Source organism: Podarcis liolepis (assembly GCF_965112155.1).
Source record: "Podarcis liolepis genome assembly, chromosome: 16".
In the NCBI taxonomy this organism is placed as follows: Eukaryota; Metazoa; Chordata; class Lepidosauria; order Squamata; family Lacertidae; genus Podarcis; species Podarcis liolepis.
The window spans coordinates 44,556,651-44,571,102 of NC_139567.1; the positions used below are offsets into that span (position 1 = coordinate 44,556,651).

Genomic DNA, 14,452 nt, shown 5'->3' on the forward strand with positions numbered 1-14,452 from the left:
AAGAGCTACCTTGACACCTGAGAACACACAAATGGCGGGGGGGAAGCCAACTGCATTTTTCAGTCAATTAGACCTTCCTGCTAGGTGTAAAGCATAAAACACTATTGAGAATGCCACAACTAATTTAGCAACAAAATACAAGAGGTGTTCTTTATATAATACCCTATATGCAGCTACCTGCACTGCTATACTTGCAAATGACCGTAAGAGGCATGGCTTGCAAGTCCCTTTCAGGTTTGCATAAAGCCACACATCCCATTCACCGTAGGGTGCGGAGAAAAGATTTGCAAGTTCTTACAGAACTTTAATGCAAATCTATCTCCGAATGGGGGACTGATACGGAACGGAAGGGGGGGGGCTCCTTTCCCCCTTCCTTCTAGGAACATCCGAGGCCCCGCTTATTCCTATGGCCCCGCTTTAGCCAATCACAGACCTCCTGTTACAATGTATCCATTCTGTTTCTGCTTTTGCCCTATAGTACAGAATGGGTTTGAAGTCATTGAAATCTTTAAAAATTGATATAAAATCAACCGTAACTCCAATTTCTTCGCTCTCAGTGTCATTCAACTCAGTTCCCCGTGGACTCCATGATGCTATCCCTACTTCCATAATCCCCGAAGCGGCAGGTCACGTACGCAGGAACTTCTTAATTTGCCAAACCTTCCCTCTAGGCAATATTAGGTGGCAGACGATGCATATCTCTGACCCATTGTCTTGCCACCACCGGTACTCAATAAATGTGTATCTATGTATATTTCCCGCTCCGCATATCCCCCCTCCCTCATCCGAAAATGCTAATTAATGTAATCCCACCTTTTCATAATGTATTCATGACGTGTAAAGTATATTCATGATGTAACTTGTGAAACCCAACCTTCCCATAATGTATTCGTGACGTTTCATGCACTGTATTCTGGGATATGGAGGGAAATTTCAAAAGTTCATGTCACCCCTTCCTCTCGGTTCAATCTCGCCTTGAACCTGTTGCGCAATAAACTTGGATCTTCTGCAGTTTGCTCCTGCGTCCGGCTGAGCTCATTTCCTTCCGCAGGGACCCACGGACTTAGTCCGATGAGCTGGGTGGCAGAGTAACCCTGCACCTAGATTTTTCCGTAACAGCAGGAATCTCTCTCTTTTAAAAAAATATTTTATTAGTTTTTTTAACATATCATTTCCAACATTCATATAACATAGTCTTTTTTGCAATATTTCAAATAATCCTCCTTACAAATCTTCTTGCGACCCTACTAGCGTGATCTGTTCATTACAATTACTTTTCAAATAGTTCGTATATTGACTCCGGTCTCTGGTCCCGCAGGTTTGGAATCCTTCCTGTTAGTTTATCTAGCTCTGCATAGTCTATCAGTTTCATCCTCCATTCTTCTTTCGTCCGTCATTCTTCTTGTTTCCATATTTGTGCCAGCAATGCAGGAATCTCAGCTAAAGCATCCCCGACAGATGGCCACCCAACCTCTGCTTGAAAACCTCCCAGGAAGGAGAGCCCACCACCTTCAGAGGGAGACTGCTCCACTTCCAAACAGCTCTGACTCTCAGAAAGTTCTCCCGGATGTTTAACTGGAGTCTCTTGTAACCTGGACATAGCCATAAGAACATCAGAGTGAGCCCTGCTGGATGAGGCCAGTGGGCCATCTAGCCCAGCCTCCTCCTCCTCCTCCTCTCACTGTGGCCAACCAGGTGTCCAAATGGGGAACCAGAGAGCAGGATCCGAGCACAAGAGCATATCTCATCTCTGCCTCTGACCACAGAGGCAGAGCAGAGCCATCGTGGCTGGTAGCCATGGATACCCTCGCCCTCCTTTTAAAGCCGCCCAGTTTGTTTGCTCTCAGGAGGGGACTCCATGGTTTAACTGTGTCGTGTTTGTAGAAAAGGTCCTTCCTTGCGCCTCCAAGGGATTCGCACCTAATGCCTTGATCATGTCAGTGTCTCAGGAAAAAGTTCTTCATTGAAGGGTTCTGAAGACTCTTCAGGATAAATATATTACTCTGCATTTATTAAAAGACCCCCCTTTTTTTTGGTCTACATGCAGAAGTCCTATTTCTGTCCTGCACAACAGATACAGGACTTTCTCCGAACCATGACCTCTGTCTCCTCTACCAGCCGTTCTCCGTCTGCAGCTGCACTTAATCGCTTCTAAAACTAAATTGGCTGGATTTCCAGGTCTGGTCTCTTGCCTGCTTTTGAAGCTGGGCCTTCTCTGGATTTACGTGTGTTCACATGTTCGGCTCAGAGCGTGGAGAATCGCAAGCAGCTGTCACAAAGCGCCTCGCTGTTTAATTGCGGGGGGTTTTGGGAACAGTCTTTGCTGGCTGGTTTCCTGAAGGGAGTTTTATAAAGTGTCATCTCCAGGGGGAAAAGGTCACTGTGTTATCCGGCAAAGGTAGCTGGAAATGCTAGTCCTTGGGGCAAGGAAAGCAGGGGACCGTGCACACACACCTTTTCTCACTGCAGTGTTTGGGTGCCCCTTCTCTTGCATCAACACGGCCTCCCTGGGCTACTGGGGAGCAGGCGTCAGCAACACATTGCTGGAAAGGGGCAGTGGGGGCTTGATGCCTCTTACAAAGGTGCTCCAGGATAGAACATGGCAGTAAGAATGTAAGAAAGCCTGCTGAATCAAGTCAGTGGCCCACCCAGCCTCCTGCCCCCACAGTGGCCAGCCAGATGTCCCAAAAGGAAACAGGATCCAGGCACAAGAGCCCTCTCCCCTCCTAGTGGTCTCCAGGAGCGTTGCTGCCTCCGGCTGGCGAGGCAGACGAGAGCCACCCTGGCCAGGAATCATTGACAGTCTTGTAAAACACGCAGTTCTATAATCTTTTGAGGTTGTTGCTTTTCTTCGTCTTTTGTGTATTGTGTAAAACTGTCATGGTGGTGGGGAGTGACTTATCGTCCTTGCCCCAGATGAAACAAGCATGGACTAGGCCGGGTCTTCCTGCCTTCAGTGCCAGAAGTCTGCTTTCAGCCATGGCTTAATAAAGGAATATGTTCCTTTTTTAAAATAACAGAGAGAGAACACACACTTCTAAACACGCAGCCCACAGACTGATATGTCTAACTTATGTCTAACTTCTAACCTTTTAAGGGAGGGGGAAACTTTTTTAAAAATTGCTTTGAATGCTGGAAGACACCTGTGTCCCTTCCAGCTGCGCCCGTTTCCAGACAGAGGTTGGGCAGCCATCTGGCAGGGACTCTTAAGTCGCTTTGCAGCGGGTTGAGCTGGATGTCCCTTGGGGGTCCCTTCCATCTCCAAGAGTCTATCATTCTTCCCTTGCTTTTTTGGTGATCCAATCGGCCGCCCCCCAGCTTGGTCTTCCCCCCGGTGTCCAGCAGGTGGCGTTGCGAGGACAAGAAACCACTCCCCAAAGATGCGCCCCTCCCTCCCTCCCTCCCTCCCTCCCTCCCTTATTTTATATATAGAGAAAGAAAGACCACGGAGAGGGAGCCTTATCTCGCAGCGCGATCCAGATCGCGTGGAAATGGCTCATTATGCAAACGCTCTCTGCTGTGGCGCACAGAGGGAGCCCCGGAGGCACGAGGACCCCGAGTCGAGAACAGCTCTTGCCTCCGCTCCGATTAAAACGAACGAGCTGCTTTTGATGTAATCGCGCAACAAAAGTTTAATGGGGATTTTATTTCTTCTGAAGTCAGCTGTCTCCTCCACGCATCGCCCCTCGCGCCGCAGCCCCTTAATGCGGGGCGACGCCGGAGGGGCCCAGCCCGAAGGACAAAAGGGCTTTTTAAAATTTAAAAACAAAAATCTAAATCTTCCCGTCGTTACGTCACGGATCACAATGCATTTAATCTCACGGCCCCGTTTGGAGTTTTTGCCCCCCTTCTCCCCCCGCCCCTCGGAGGCTGTTTGTCATTTTAATAGGGATGCCGCAAAATATATACATCGCAGAACGCAACATGTAAGCAAATGGGCTGGGATGTTTTGGCGGAGGAAAAGAGGGTTTTGCAGGAGAGAGATTTTCCCATTAGCGGGCGAAAGGGTTTGCGCAATAAGGAGGCGCAGCGCCCGCGGGCTAGCCCTGTCCGTGTCCCCCGGGAGTCCCTCGGAGAGCCAGTGCCGTGGCCCCGCGGCGAGAATGTCGGGCTAGGACCTGTGTTCGAATCCCGCTCTCGGCCAATCACCGTCTTTCTCAGCCTAGAGTCTACATCGCAGGGTTGTTGTGTGGATTAAATGAAGAGGAGGGGAGAACTATCTACCTAACCCTGAGCGCCCTGGAGGAAAAATTGGGGGCGGCCATCAATGCAATAAATCAAGAATTAAACAACCAGCCTGGTCATTCCTAGTGGCGAGAAGGAGGGCAAGAGAGGGAGCATTCTTCTCCCAGTGGGGGGGGGGGGCGGGGGTCCAGGGCGAGAAAAGAACGGGCGGAGACAAGAGAGAATATAAGACTTATTCCAGGCTTCCCTGGGCGCGGAGCAGCCCCTGTCCCGCTTGCAAGCTCCAAGGATGTAGGCCGGGCCGGACGGGGCACCTGCGGGCCTCTCGGTCCTGCTGGACCAGCATTTCTCACCTGGGAGGCTTATACCCGCCCGAGACTCTCCTATCGCAAAGCGCCCTTTCTTTGCAGGAAGATGGGCTCTGCTTTAATGGGGGGCGGCGGCGGAGGAAAGCGCACCCCCGCCCTTTCATTGCGCTGCATTCCCCCTTTTTGAGCCAGGCGCCTTCTTTTCAGAGCCCACCCGGGGCCACAACTGGAGACGCCGCGAAACACCTGCCTCGCCGGATGCGCAAAGGAGTCTCCTGCTCCTGGCCGCGCCTCGAAGGGCCAGGCTGGGCAAAGGCGAGCCTCGCAGCCGCCTTGCCGTCGCTCCGGCGCCGGTCGCGGCGACCTTGTTCCCGGACTTGAGTTATTTATACGGACGTCAAGGGCGAGTGACTCCGCGACGCGGAGAGCCCGCGGGGACGAAGCGAGGCCGACGCCTTGCGGGAGCGCAGCCGGCCTGGCGTCGTGGAGGGGCGAAGGGCTGGTGGGTCTCCTCTCGCCCCGCTAAGCCTTTCGGCCTTGCGCGGGCCACCTGCCTGGGAGACGGCCGGCCTTGGGCGTTCTTGGCCCTTCTGGCTGCAAGGCTGCGGTTCCCAGCAGCACCCGAGACGAACTACAGTTCCCAATATTCTTTGGAGAGGGCCTTGCGCGCTGTGAGTGCGCGCGCTTAGCCATCCAGGTACATGGTTACTGGAGAGTAAAGGGAGCGGCGCCTTCGTCGACTCGCCTGGCGCGCCCAGCCTTGGCCACGTGCGTCTGCTCTCCAGCAGCATCTACAGCTGACCGCCCAGCTCGGCTCAAGCACCTGCAGGGTCGAGGGAAGAAGCGGCAACGCCCGGCTATTTATATGCATCCATGGGACGCGCCTGCGGGGCTGCAGCCCCCCAAAGTTGCTGTATTGACTTTTGAAACTGCCCTGATGGCGGCCGAATCTCCAAGGCCCTCTTGGTCTTTGCGCAGTTTCTTATTTCTTGCGGGGTGGGGGGGGGACTAGTTTGCCACGCCGTGCCTTGATAGACCTGCCTAGTTGCGCAGCGGGACTTACCCCCCCCTTTATAAAATGCTTCATGCTGCCGCTCCCGGCAAGAGGCTCCGCCATCCCCTGTTCCGGCGGCTAAATGTCAGAAGGAGCGCGGAGGGGGCCGATCCTGGCCGGGCCGCTTCTCCACCTGGCGGGCGAGGGCTGTTGCTCTGCCGGCTGGCAGCGCTCGGCCTCCCTCGGGGCTCGGGCGGGTTGCCAAGGAGCGCCGCGCGAGGCACCTGCCGGGGACAGAGCCGGCGCGTCTCCGGGCGACGGCGCCTCGGGAGCGCGCCCCCCCCCCGCCGGGTCCCTGCCCCGCCCGCCAGGGGGCGAGCAGAAGCTCCTCCGCGGGCCGGCGGCGGGTGTGTCCGCGCGCGCGCGCTGTGTGCCGTCGGACACGTAGTGCTGCCTGCGGAGGAATGTGGAGGAGAGGCTGAATGGAGGGGGGGGGGGTCATCAGGAAAGACCCGCCTAGGTCTGTGTAAAGTGAGGGGGGCGGGTGTCCGAAGGAAGCGCCTTGGCTAGTCCGGCGCCAGGTAACCTTCGAGGGCAAAGGCCGGTGCGCTCCGCCCGAGGGGAGGCCCTTCCCGGCTGCTGCTGCTGCTCCTCTCTCTCGGCCGCCGGAATGAATCCTGCGCTGCCCAGAGCCGGGAAAGTAGGTCACTCGCTCACTCCCCGCCTTGGCGGCAGCGCGGGTGTGTACCGAATCGCGGCGCGCACTGCTCTCCCAAGGGGGCGTTTGCGGGCCAAGGAGCGCTCTTGGGACGGCGCGGGGGCGCTTGCCTGGCCAGCCTCCCCCTCCGGCCACTCCAAGCGCCCTTGTGGGGCGGGTGGGGGGTCCGGCCTCTCTCTCTTTGGCAGCATCATATCTGGGCGGCGGGGTGGGGTAGGGGACGCAATAAGATGCTTTTTTGGCTGGGGCAGCCGCAGCCCGCAAGTCCCCAAGAGACAGGCGACCGTCACACTGTCCCAAGCATATTCTACGAAACCGGCGATCATAGAATTGCAGAGCTGGAAGGGACCCCGGGGGTCATCTAGTCCAACCCCCTGCAAGGCAGGAATATGGAGCTGTCCTTTACGGGGCACGAACTTGCGACCTCGGTGTTCTCAGCACTAGGCACCAACCGACGGAACTATCCAGAACAAGACGGAGGCCGTCCGGCTCCCGTCAGTCGCCCAGCGGGGCCGGTGGCTCCGGGGGGCGGGAGGCCGAGGCCGGCCACACCGGGAAGAAGCCCCTCTTGAAGGATGGCCTCGAGACGGGCCCACCTCGCGGAGTTGTCGTGAGGAGGAGACGCAACACGGGTCTCCCCGTTCCCACGAGGCACAGCCGTCAACGAGGAGCCTAGATGGGCAGATGTGGGGGGGGGGGGGGCTCCCGGGACCTCCCCGTCTCTGCTGCCATGCAAACCCTCATGATTTGGACGGAGGGGGGTTCCTATGGGTTCTTGGGCGTTGGGAGGGTGTTAGAAATGTGCTGGGGCGTCGGCGCAGCCGGGAGAGCCTCGCTCGGCTTGGCTCTGCATCAGAGCCGCTTCCCAGCGCGGGGCCGGGCGGGAAGAGCGGCCGGCGTCCCTCTCCCTCTCCCCCCCCCCAGGGGCCCGGCAGCCTGCGCCCCCTCCTCACGATCCTCTCCCGCAGCCGCGATCCGCGCCCCTCCGCGTGGCCCCTCCAGGGCAGCCCGCCTCGCCGGCTGCAAAGCCTTTGGGGAAAGACGTGTCCACAGGACGGGCGGCGCCTCCTCCCGGCCCCGGGGGTCGCCCTCGCTCGGCTGGGCGCTGCTTTGGGGGCTTCCTAGGGAGGGGCCCGGCCTGCGCGAGGCTTCCTCTCCGCAGCTAAGGCGGCTTCGCGAGCAACCCCCCCCCCCACGGCCTGGCCTAGAAAGCGACTCCCCTTTCTGTAGAGGTGAAGCTGCCGAGGGTTCGCCTGGAAGTCAGGAGGAGGGGAGCCTCCGAGACGCCGGGAAAGAGGGCAGGAGGGGGGGCTCGGGGACGCACCTCGGCGCACCCACAGAAGACCCCCTTGCAAACTGGGGTGGGGAGAGGGGCGGCATCGGCAGGGAATCAAAGGCTTTTAGGGAAACAGGTTGAAAACCGAGGGCGGGGAGCATGGAAGAGTGGCCGGGCCGGTAGATGCGGAAGGGCAGTTTCTTCGGACGCCTCCCTTAGCTATGGAGACTGGGCAGCGCAGGATTCGCCCTCAGATTCAGGTCACCTGAAAGGAAGGGCTTCCTCAAGCTGCGCGGAGTTAATCTATGGAACTCCCTCCCACAGGAGGTAGCGATGGTCACTAACCTAGAAGGCTGTAAAAGAGGATTAGCCAAATTCGTGGAGCAGAGGGCTATCCATGGCTCCTCGCCGCAGTGGCTGTGCGCTTTCCTCCACTGCCGGACGCAGCCATGCTTCTGAAGGCCAGTTGCTGGAGACCACAGTGAGGGAAATGGATCCTGGGCTCGAATCCTGCCTGCTAGTTTTCCACGGGGATCTGGCTGACCGCTGTGAGAACAGGATGCTGGACTAATGGGCCACTGGCCTGATCCAGCAGGCTCTCCTTACCTTATGATGTTTTGGACCCTCGTGTGAAGAGGAGAATCCTCTTATCTCTCTTGCTATTGCCTCTCAATCTCTTAAGGAGCCGCAAAACTCTCCCTTCTTCCCACCGGAGGCAGCAGGTGATGCTCCACAGAAGGCAGAGCCAATGGTGTTGGGGAGGGGGCTGGAGGTTGCAGGTGGAGAAGAAGGGCCTCAGCAGGGCTGACCCCAAAGGGGTTTACTCTGTTAGAGGGCAAATGCCCCCCCCTCCACAGTTCCCAGTTAGGCCACGATAATGTTAGAACTGGATCTGAGGTCCACGAAGGCCCTCTGGTCCAAAAGGGGGGTATTTAAGGCACTGTGGCCGCATGTGGCCCTCGTGATTCTCCCAGGCCACACCCCCTCACTCGCCCTGCTGCACACCCTCCTGAGCGTTTGCCTGGCTGGAAGGAGAGGACCCCCAGACTCTGACCTTGCCTTTCGCTTGCCAGCGTGGAGGGTGGGGTTTGCATCTACTGAACTGCCCACTTTCCTTCTGGCTCCTCCTACCCATGGCATGTGCCCCCCCCCAGGTCCAGTGGGGGCTGTGAAACCCACCATCCCATTCTGCTCTCAACAGCGGGCAGAGGCCCTTGCCCGCCCCTTGTCCTCAATACCTGGCCGGTCGGCCTTGCACATAGGGGCTCCCGTTATCTGACACCATTCATAGCCCCTGACATGGGTGTGTTCTCTCTCCAGTCCTAAACTGTCTAAGGTGAATGCCCCATGGCTGAACACAGAAGTTCCCAGGCACAATCCTCTAGGGAGACGCGTGTTCTCTGAAACTTTGGGGAGCTGCTGCCAGTCAGCCCTGAGCTAGCTGGACCAATGGTTTTTCTCGTCCAAGGCCTAGCTTGGGCCTGGGCTCAGCGGCAGAGTTGGGACTGTTGCATGGAGACAGCCCCATCTCTTGACCTCCCAGGCGGGGCTGGCAGACTCCCTGCCTGAAACAGCCCCAGAGAGCTGTTGCCAGTCAGTGCAGGCAGCACTGGCCTAAGTGGATCAACGGCCTGTGCCTGTGGCAGCTTCCCGTGTCCAAATGTATCTTTCCATACATGGGAGCCCTGGTCAGTGGGGGGGGGGGTCCTTCTGTGGGGAGGGGTAGGCCTTTGGGTACCTTCCAGCTTTATTTAATGGCAAACCTCTGCATTGTCTTCTGTGGCTGTTTGTGGGCTGATGAGCCAGCATGTAAGGCTATGTGGCTGCCTTTCTGCTTGAATTTACGTTATGTGGCCTCTCGCTGCCCTGGTGTCCCCTGCCCCCACTCCCTGCCCGCTAACCCGCGGATCAAACCCTGCAGGGGGCAGAAGCTCTCTTCCACTGAGAGCAGTGAGCAAGCAGGACCAATGGTCTGACTCTCATGAGGCACCTTCCTATGCTCCTGGACTTTGAAAAACCCGAAACTGGTTCTTCCAGGGGGCTCAGCCCCTTCTCCTGAGAAGCCTGGCCATTGTGGGAACATCTCCTCCTTGCTGGGGAGGCAGGGCTGGTGATTCGGCGCATCCTTGCCTGACACAGCTCATGATGTACATGCTAGAGAGCATGTGCAACTCCTGGGGAAGGAAAGAGTGAGAGGAAGAGGCCACAGCAGCTGGTTTTCAGACGGTTTCCTTTATTCCCCCCTCCCTGCACAGCCAGGGCGGGGCCTCCCTGGTAGTGGCCCAACTTGGAACAACAGAACGTGGCCACGATCCTGGCCGGGGGCTCGGGGAGGGGGACCCCTGTGGGCCCCGTGCACGGTGGGGTCACAGCTGGAAAGGGGAAAGGGCACAAATCAACTCCCACCAGCTCCCACCCGCCTCCCTGGGCACCCTCCCCAACAAGGCCTGGGTGCCCTCCCTGCTAGGCTGCTAAGAACAGGAGCCAGGGAGGGAGGGAGGGAGAGAGAGGGTGGCAGCCAAAAGGGTTAAGAGGCAGGACCCCCACCCCACCCCCCCTCCGACCTCTCTGTCGCTCAAGCACTGCTTGGCCATCCCCTGACCTTGCCTTATCCCCTAAAAAAATGGCTGTTTTCATTTTACTCTTTAAAAAAAGCCCAGGGCAAATGGTCCCAAACGTGGTGTTTGTTCCCTGCCTTGCCTCCCGGCCCCAGATCCCGGCCCCCTCCCTAAGAGCTGCCAGGAGGGTCCTCTCCAAGGATGCCAGCAAGACCCTTGGACCTGGGGCTAACACTGTTGAGGACATGTTGCAGTCCTCCTCCTCCTCCTCCTCCTCCTCCTCCTCGCCCTCTCCCCAGCTCCTGGGGTGTGGGCTATACTGACTGATTCTGGACACACCCACCCAAAACTAGACCCCCTCCCTCCCTGGCAATTGGAGCATTTCCCTTGCAAGCAGTGGGGATGTTCCTGGCTCCCATCTCTCTCTCTCTCACTCTCTCCCTTTCATATTGCATACAGATCCACAAAACTACAATTCCTGGTGTGCTATGTTTCTACGTAAATTGGTCCCTGGTGGGCCCCCCTTGCCCTCACCCCAACTCTCCCCCCACCCCTCTCCCCCCAAGCCTTGTCCACTCCGGGGAGGTGCCTCACCCAGCTGCCCACCCAAAGCCCTCCTGCCTGCAGACCCATCCACAGTCCTCAGTTCCACAGGTCGGGGTGGGATCGGTCCAGTTCCTTCTCTCCTGTGCGCAGTCTCCTCAATTCAGTTTATAAGCATCGTCATGGGACATGAATCTCCAGGGAGCTTGAAGGCCGAGGGAAAACTTGTGCATTGGGTTTTTTTTAAATTTTATATGTGAACACAGACATTACAAAAAAGAAAAGGGCGGGGAAGAGAATTGCACCTTTGCTTGGAAAGTTTGTTCAGAGTTCCCACCTCTCGGCTGCTGGCTGGCCTTTCCTTTGGTCTTGTTGTTGGCTGCCCAGCCCTGCCCAGGCGGGGAAGGATCCTGAGCCATCCAGCAACTTGGATATCTGTCCTCCAAGAAGCTCCCTGCCTGCTTTGGCCGGGAGCAGAAGGGGAGCGGAAAGGGGGCCTCGCAGGCAGGATGGGGTGGGGTGCCCCATGGCCCAGGCTAGCCCTCTGTTCCAGAATCACAGAACTGCAGAGTTGGAAGGGATACCAAGGGTCATCTAGTCCGACCCATTGCAATGCAGGGATCACATCGGCTTAGTTGGTGCAGTCCTGACAGGGGCGGCGGCGGTGGCGACTCCTTTTTTTGTAATCCTGGCAGGGTGGGGTATATGCGGCTCCCTCTTTCTCTCAATTCAGCAGGATTTCTCAGGGAGCAAAGCAGTTGTCCAGTAGTTGCTAACCGAGGATTCGCTCCCGGGCCCTGGGTTCAGGAGAGGAGGGCGGGGGCGGGGGCGGGGAATTCCTTTCCGTGGGTGCTCTGTCGGGGCCATTGGTGGCGAGCGTGTGGGATATTGCTTGTAATTCCATCCTGCAGGCGCGAAGGAAGTGCCTGCCTGCCCGCTCGCCCGCCCGCCCTGCACGGTCCACGCCTACAATCCCCCCTTGCCGGCCATGGGCGGGGGGCCTTGGAGAAGGCCCAGGAGGGGGCCTACCTTGCTGCTGCCAAACCCCCAGGCAGAAAAAAGGGGGAGGAGGAGTCACAGCGCTGGGGCTCCGGAGACCATTGGCGGCTCAGCGTGGCTCCTCCGCGGTCAGCGGACGATCACCGCCAAGGCCAGCACCCCAGCCAACAGGGTGGCCTGCAGGGCCCCTGCAGCCCTGGCCCCGGCCCCGCGCACCCCGCCCCCTGCTGCCTGCTGGACCCCGCTGGGGGGCTGCAGAGATGTCCGATGGCACTTGCCCTTCGGCTTGGGCAGCAGGCCCAGGCCGGGGGACTTGTGCTCGTAGTCCGCCCCCTCGCTCTCCTTCCAGGGCCCGGCCGGCTTGGTGGTGCGGTTACGGCTCTTGGTGCAGTTCTTGCCAGGCTTCCGGTAGCCGGGGCGCTGCTGCTGCCCCGGGCCCTGCTCCCCTGGCCGCCCTTTGCCCTTCTCCGTGGAGGAGTGGAGCGGCGGGTGGTCTCCGGGGGGCGCCCTGTCGGCCGAGGGCGGGAAGCGCACCCCGTTCACCTGGTGGTGCAGCGACTCGGAGGCCGCGCAGCCCCGGAAACTGTCTGCCGTCAGCTCCTTCAAGTCCAGGCCGCGCAGCTTTTCCGGGAATTCGCAGACGGCGCTGGAGCTGGAGCCCCGGAAGCGGCGCAGCCACTCCCAGAGCGACTGGGCCCGGCAGCCGCAGTGCCAGGGGTTGCTGTTGAGGCGCAGGTACTCCAAGGCCTCCAGGTGGGCCAGGGCCTCACCCGGCAGCTCGGAGAGGCTGTTGTTGAAGAGGAAGAGCAAGGTGAGTCGCCGCAGGTCGTGGAAGGCTCCCCGGTGGATGCTCTGCAGCTGGTTCTGGTGGAGGAGGAGCCGGTCCAGGTTGACCAGCCCCCGGAAGGTGTTCTGGTGGAGGCTCCAGAGCCGGTTGCCGTGCAGGAAGAGGTGGCTGAGGTTGACGAGGTCGACGAAGAGGTCATCGTGCAGGTAGCCCAGCCGGTTGTCCTGCAGGTAGAGGTACTGCAGGTTGTGGAGGCCGGAGAAGATGCCGCTGGGCAGGGAGCTGAGGCCGCACTTGTAGAGGTGCAGGGCGTGCAGGCGGATGAGGCCCTGGAAGGTCTTGGCCGACAGCTCCTGCAGGTTGGGGTTGTCTCCCAGGTCCAGCTCCTCCAGGTGGGAGAAGCCGCGGAAGGCGTTGGGGTCCACGAAGGTGACGTTGTTGGAGTAGAGCCAGAGGGTGACCAGCGAGGGGCTGAAGTGGCCGCGCAGCAGCAGGGAGATCTGGTTGTTCTGCAGGAAGACCCTCTCACTGTCCTCGGGGATGCCCTCCGGGATGGCGAGGAAGTTGTGGGACTGGCAGCTGACGGTCATGGGGGACGGGTAGCAGACGCAGTCCGTGGGGCAGCCGCCCGAAGAGGGGAGCTCCAGAGCCAGCAGAAGCAGCAGGCTGAGCTCCAGGCAGCTCCCTGCAAGAGGAGAGAGAGGAGGAGAGACATCAAGAGGGTGGACTTTGCAATCAGAGACACAGAACTGCAGTCGGGAGGGAACCTAAGGGTCATCTAGCCCAACCCCCTGCAATGCAGGAATCTCAGCATCCATGACAGAGGGCCACCCAACCACCAAGGAAGGAGAGTCCACCGTCTTCCAGGGCCCAACCTGCTTGCAGTGCATATCCAGGCAGAGAAGGAGAACCTCTACGGTCAGCGCTGGCCATGGGCTGAGCCCCACTGAACTACAAAGGGCCAGAGCCCCTGCTTGGCATGCAGAAGGTCCCAGATTCAACCCCCTAACAGCATCTCCGGGGAGTGGGGGTGCTGGGAGAGGCAAACGTGTGCCTGAAAATCTGGAAAGCTGCTGGCAGTCAGTGTGGACAATACTAAGTGGGCCAAGGTTTTGGCAAGGCAGGCCTTTCTCTGTCTGTGTTTGCTTTACTAAGCCTGCAGCCCTGTGAAACTCTTCTGTCTGCATGCAAACAATACAATTGAAAGCACATGGCTCTCCCCCCCCCCCCGCAATCCTAGGAACTGCAGTTTGTTATGGGTGCTGGGAGCTGTAGATCTGCAAGGGGTAAATGGCAGTTTTGGGCGGTTCATTCACACCACTGGAACTTGCGGACATGCAGTGAAGCTGAATGTCGGAAGACTCGGGACCCGTGGAAGGAAGTCCTCCTTCACGCAGTGTACCTGTGGAACTCCCTCCCACAGGAGGCAGGGATGGTCACCAATAGAGATGGCTTCAAAAGAGGACCAGACAAATTCAGGGTGGAGGAGAAGTCTTTGTGGGGGGCTCCCAGCCACGATAGCTGTGGTCTTTCTCCAGGGTCAGAGGCAACTGTGCTTCTGAATTCCAGTTGCGGGAAACCCCAGCAGGGCCAAGACTTGCTCTCAGGGTCAAATCCTGCTTTGGGGTATTTGGTTGGCCCCTGTGAGAACAGGATGCCCGACTAGATGGGCCACGGGCCTGATCCTGGAGGGAAGTTCTGGTGTTAATTTACAGGACTGGGCTGAGTGGCAGGGCTGGCACCCCGCAAGAAGCACCCCCGCTAGCCTGGCTTCGTGCCCAGCCCCACTTCTGTGGCCCCCTCTGCCCCGTGGCCAGCCTGCCCAGCCCCCCAGCAGCCTGACAGGCTCCCCCGGCTCCTGCCACGGGTGCCCACGAGCCACAGCTCCTCTTTCCAAGTGGCCTCTTGGGCATTGCATTCCCGAATATTGCCGGAGAAACGGGATCAAGGCCAGAGCAGCCCCCCTCCTGCCGCCATTCATTATTTATGCTCTGAAATATTAATGCCCTGCCCTTTGCCAAGTGGCACCAGGGTTGCCATAGCATCCGACTGCTCAAGATGCTCCAGTGCACTCCTAATTGCCA

The 14,452-nt window shown here is 58.6% G+C and overlaps 1 protein-coding gene and 1 long non-coding RNA gene across 2 annotated transcripts in view; both read right to left on the bottom strand.

Moving 5' to 3' along the window:
- LOC310695601 overlaps positions 1-14,452 on the bottom strand; it is a 154,678-nt gene that overhangs the window by 51,638 nt on the left and 88,588 nt on the right. The window lies entirely within an intron of this gene.
- The window catches only part of RTN4RL1 (reticulon 4 receptor like 1), a 63,165-nt gene continuing 58,407 nt past the window's right edge, over positions 9,695-14,452 (bottom strand). The window contains exon 2 of the mRNA XM_083480250.1: positions 9,695-13,053. Within this exon, the coding sequence (XP_083336376.1) occupies positions 11,711-13,053 (1,343 nt within the window). The 3' untranslated portion in view covers positions 9,695-11,710. The remainder of the gene's footprint in view (positions 13,054-14,452) is intronic.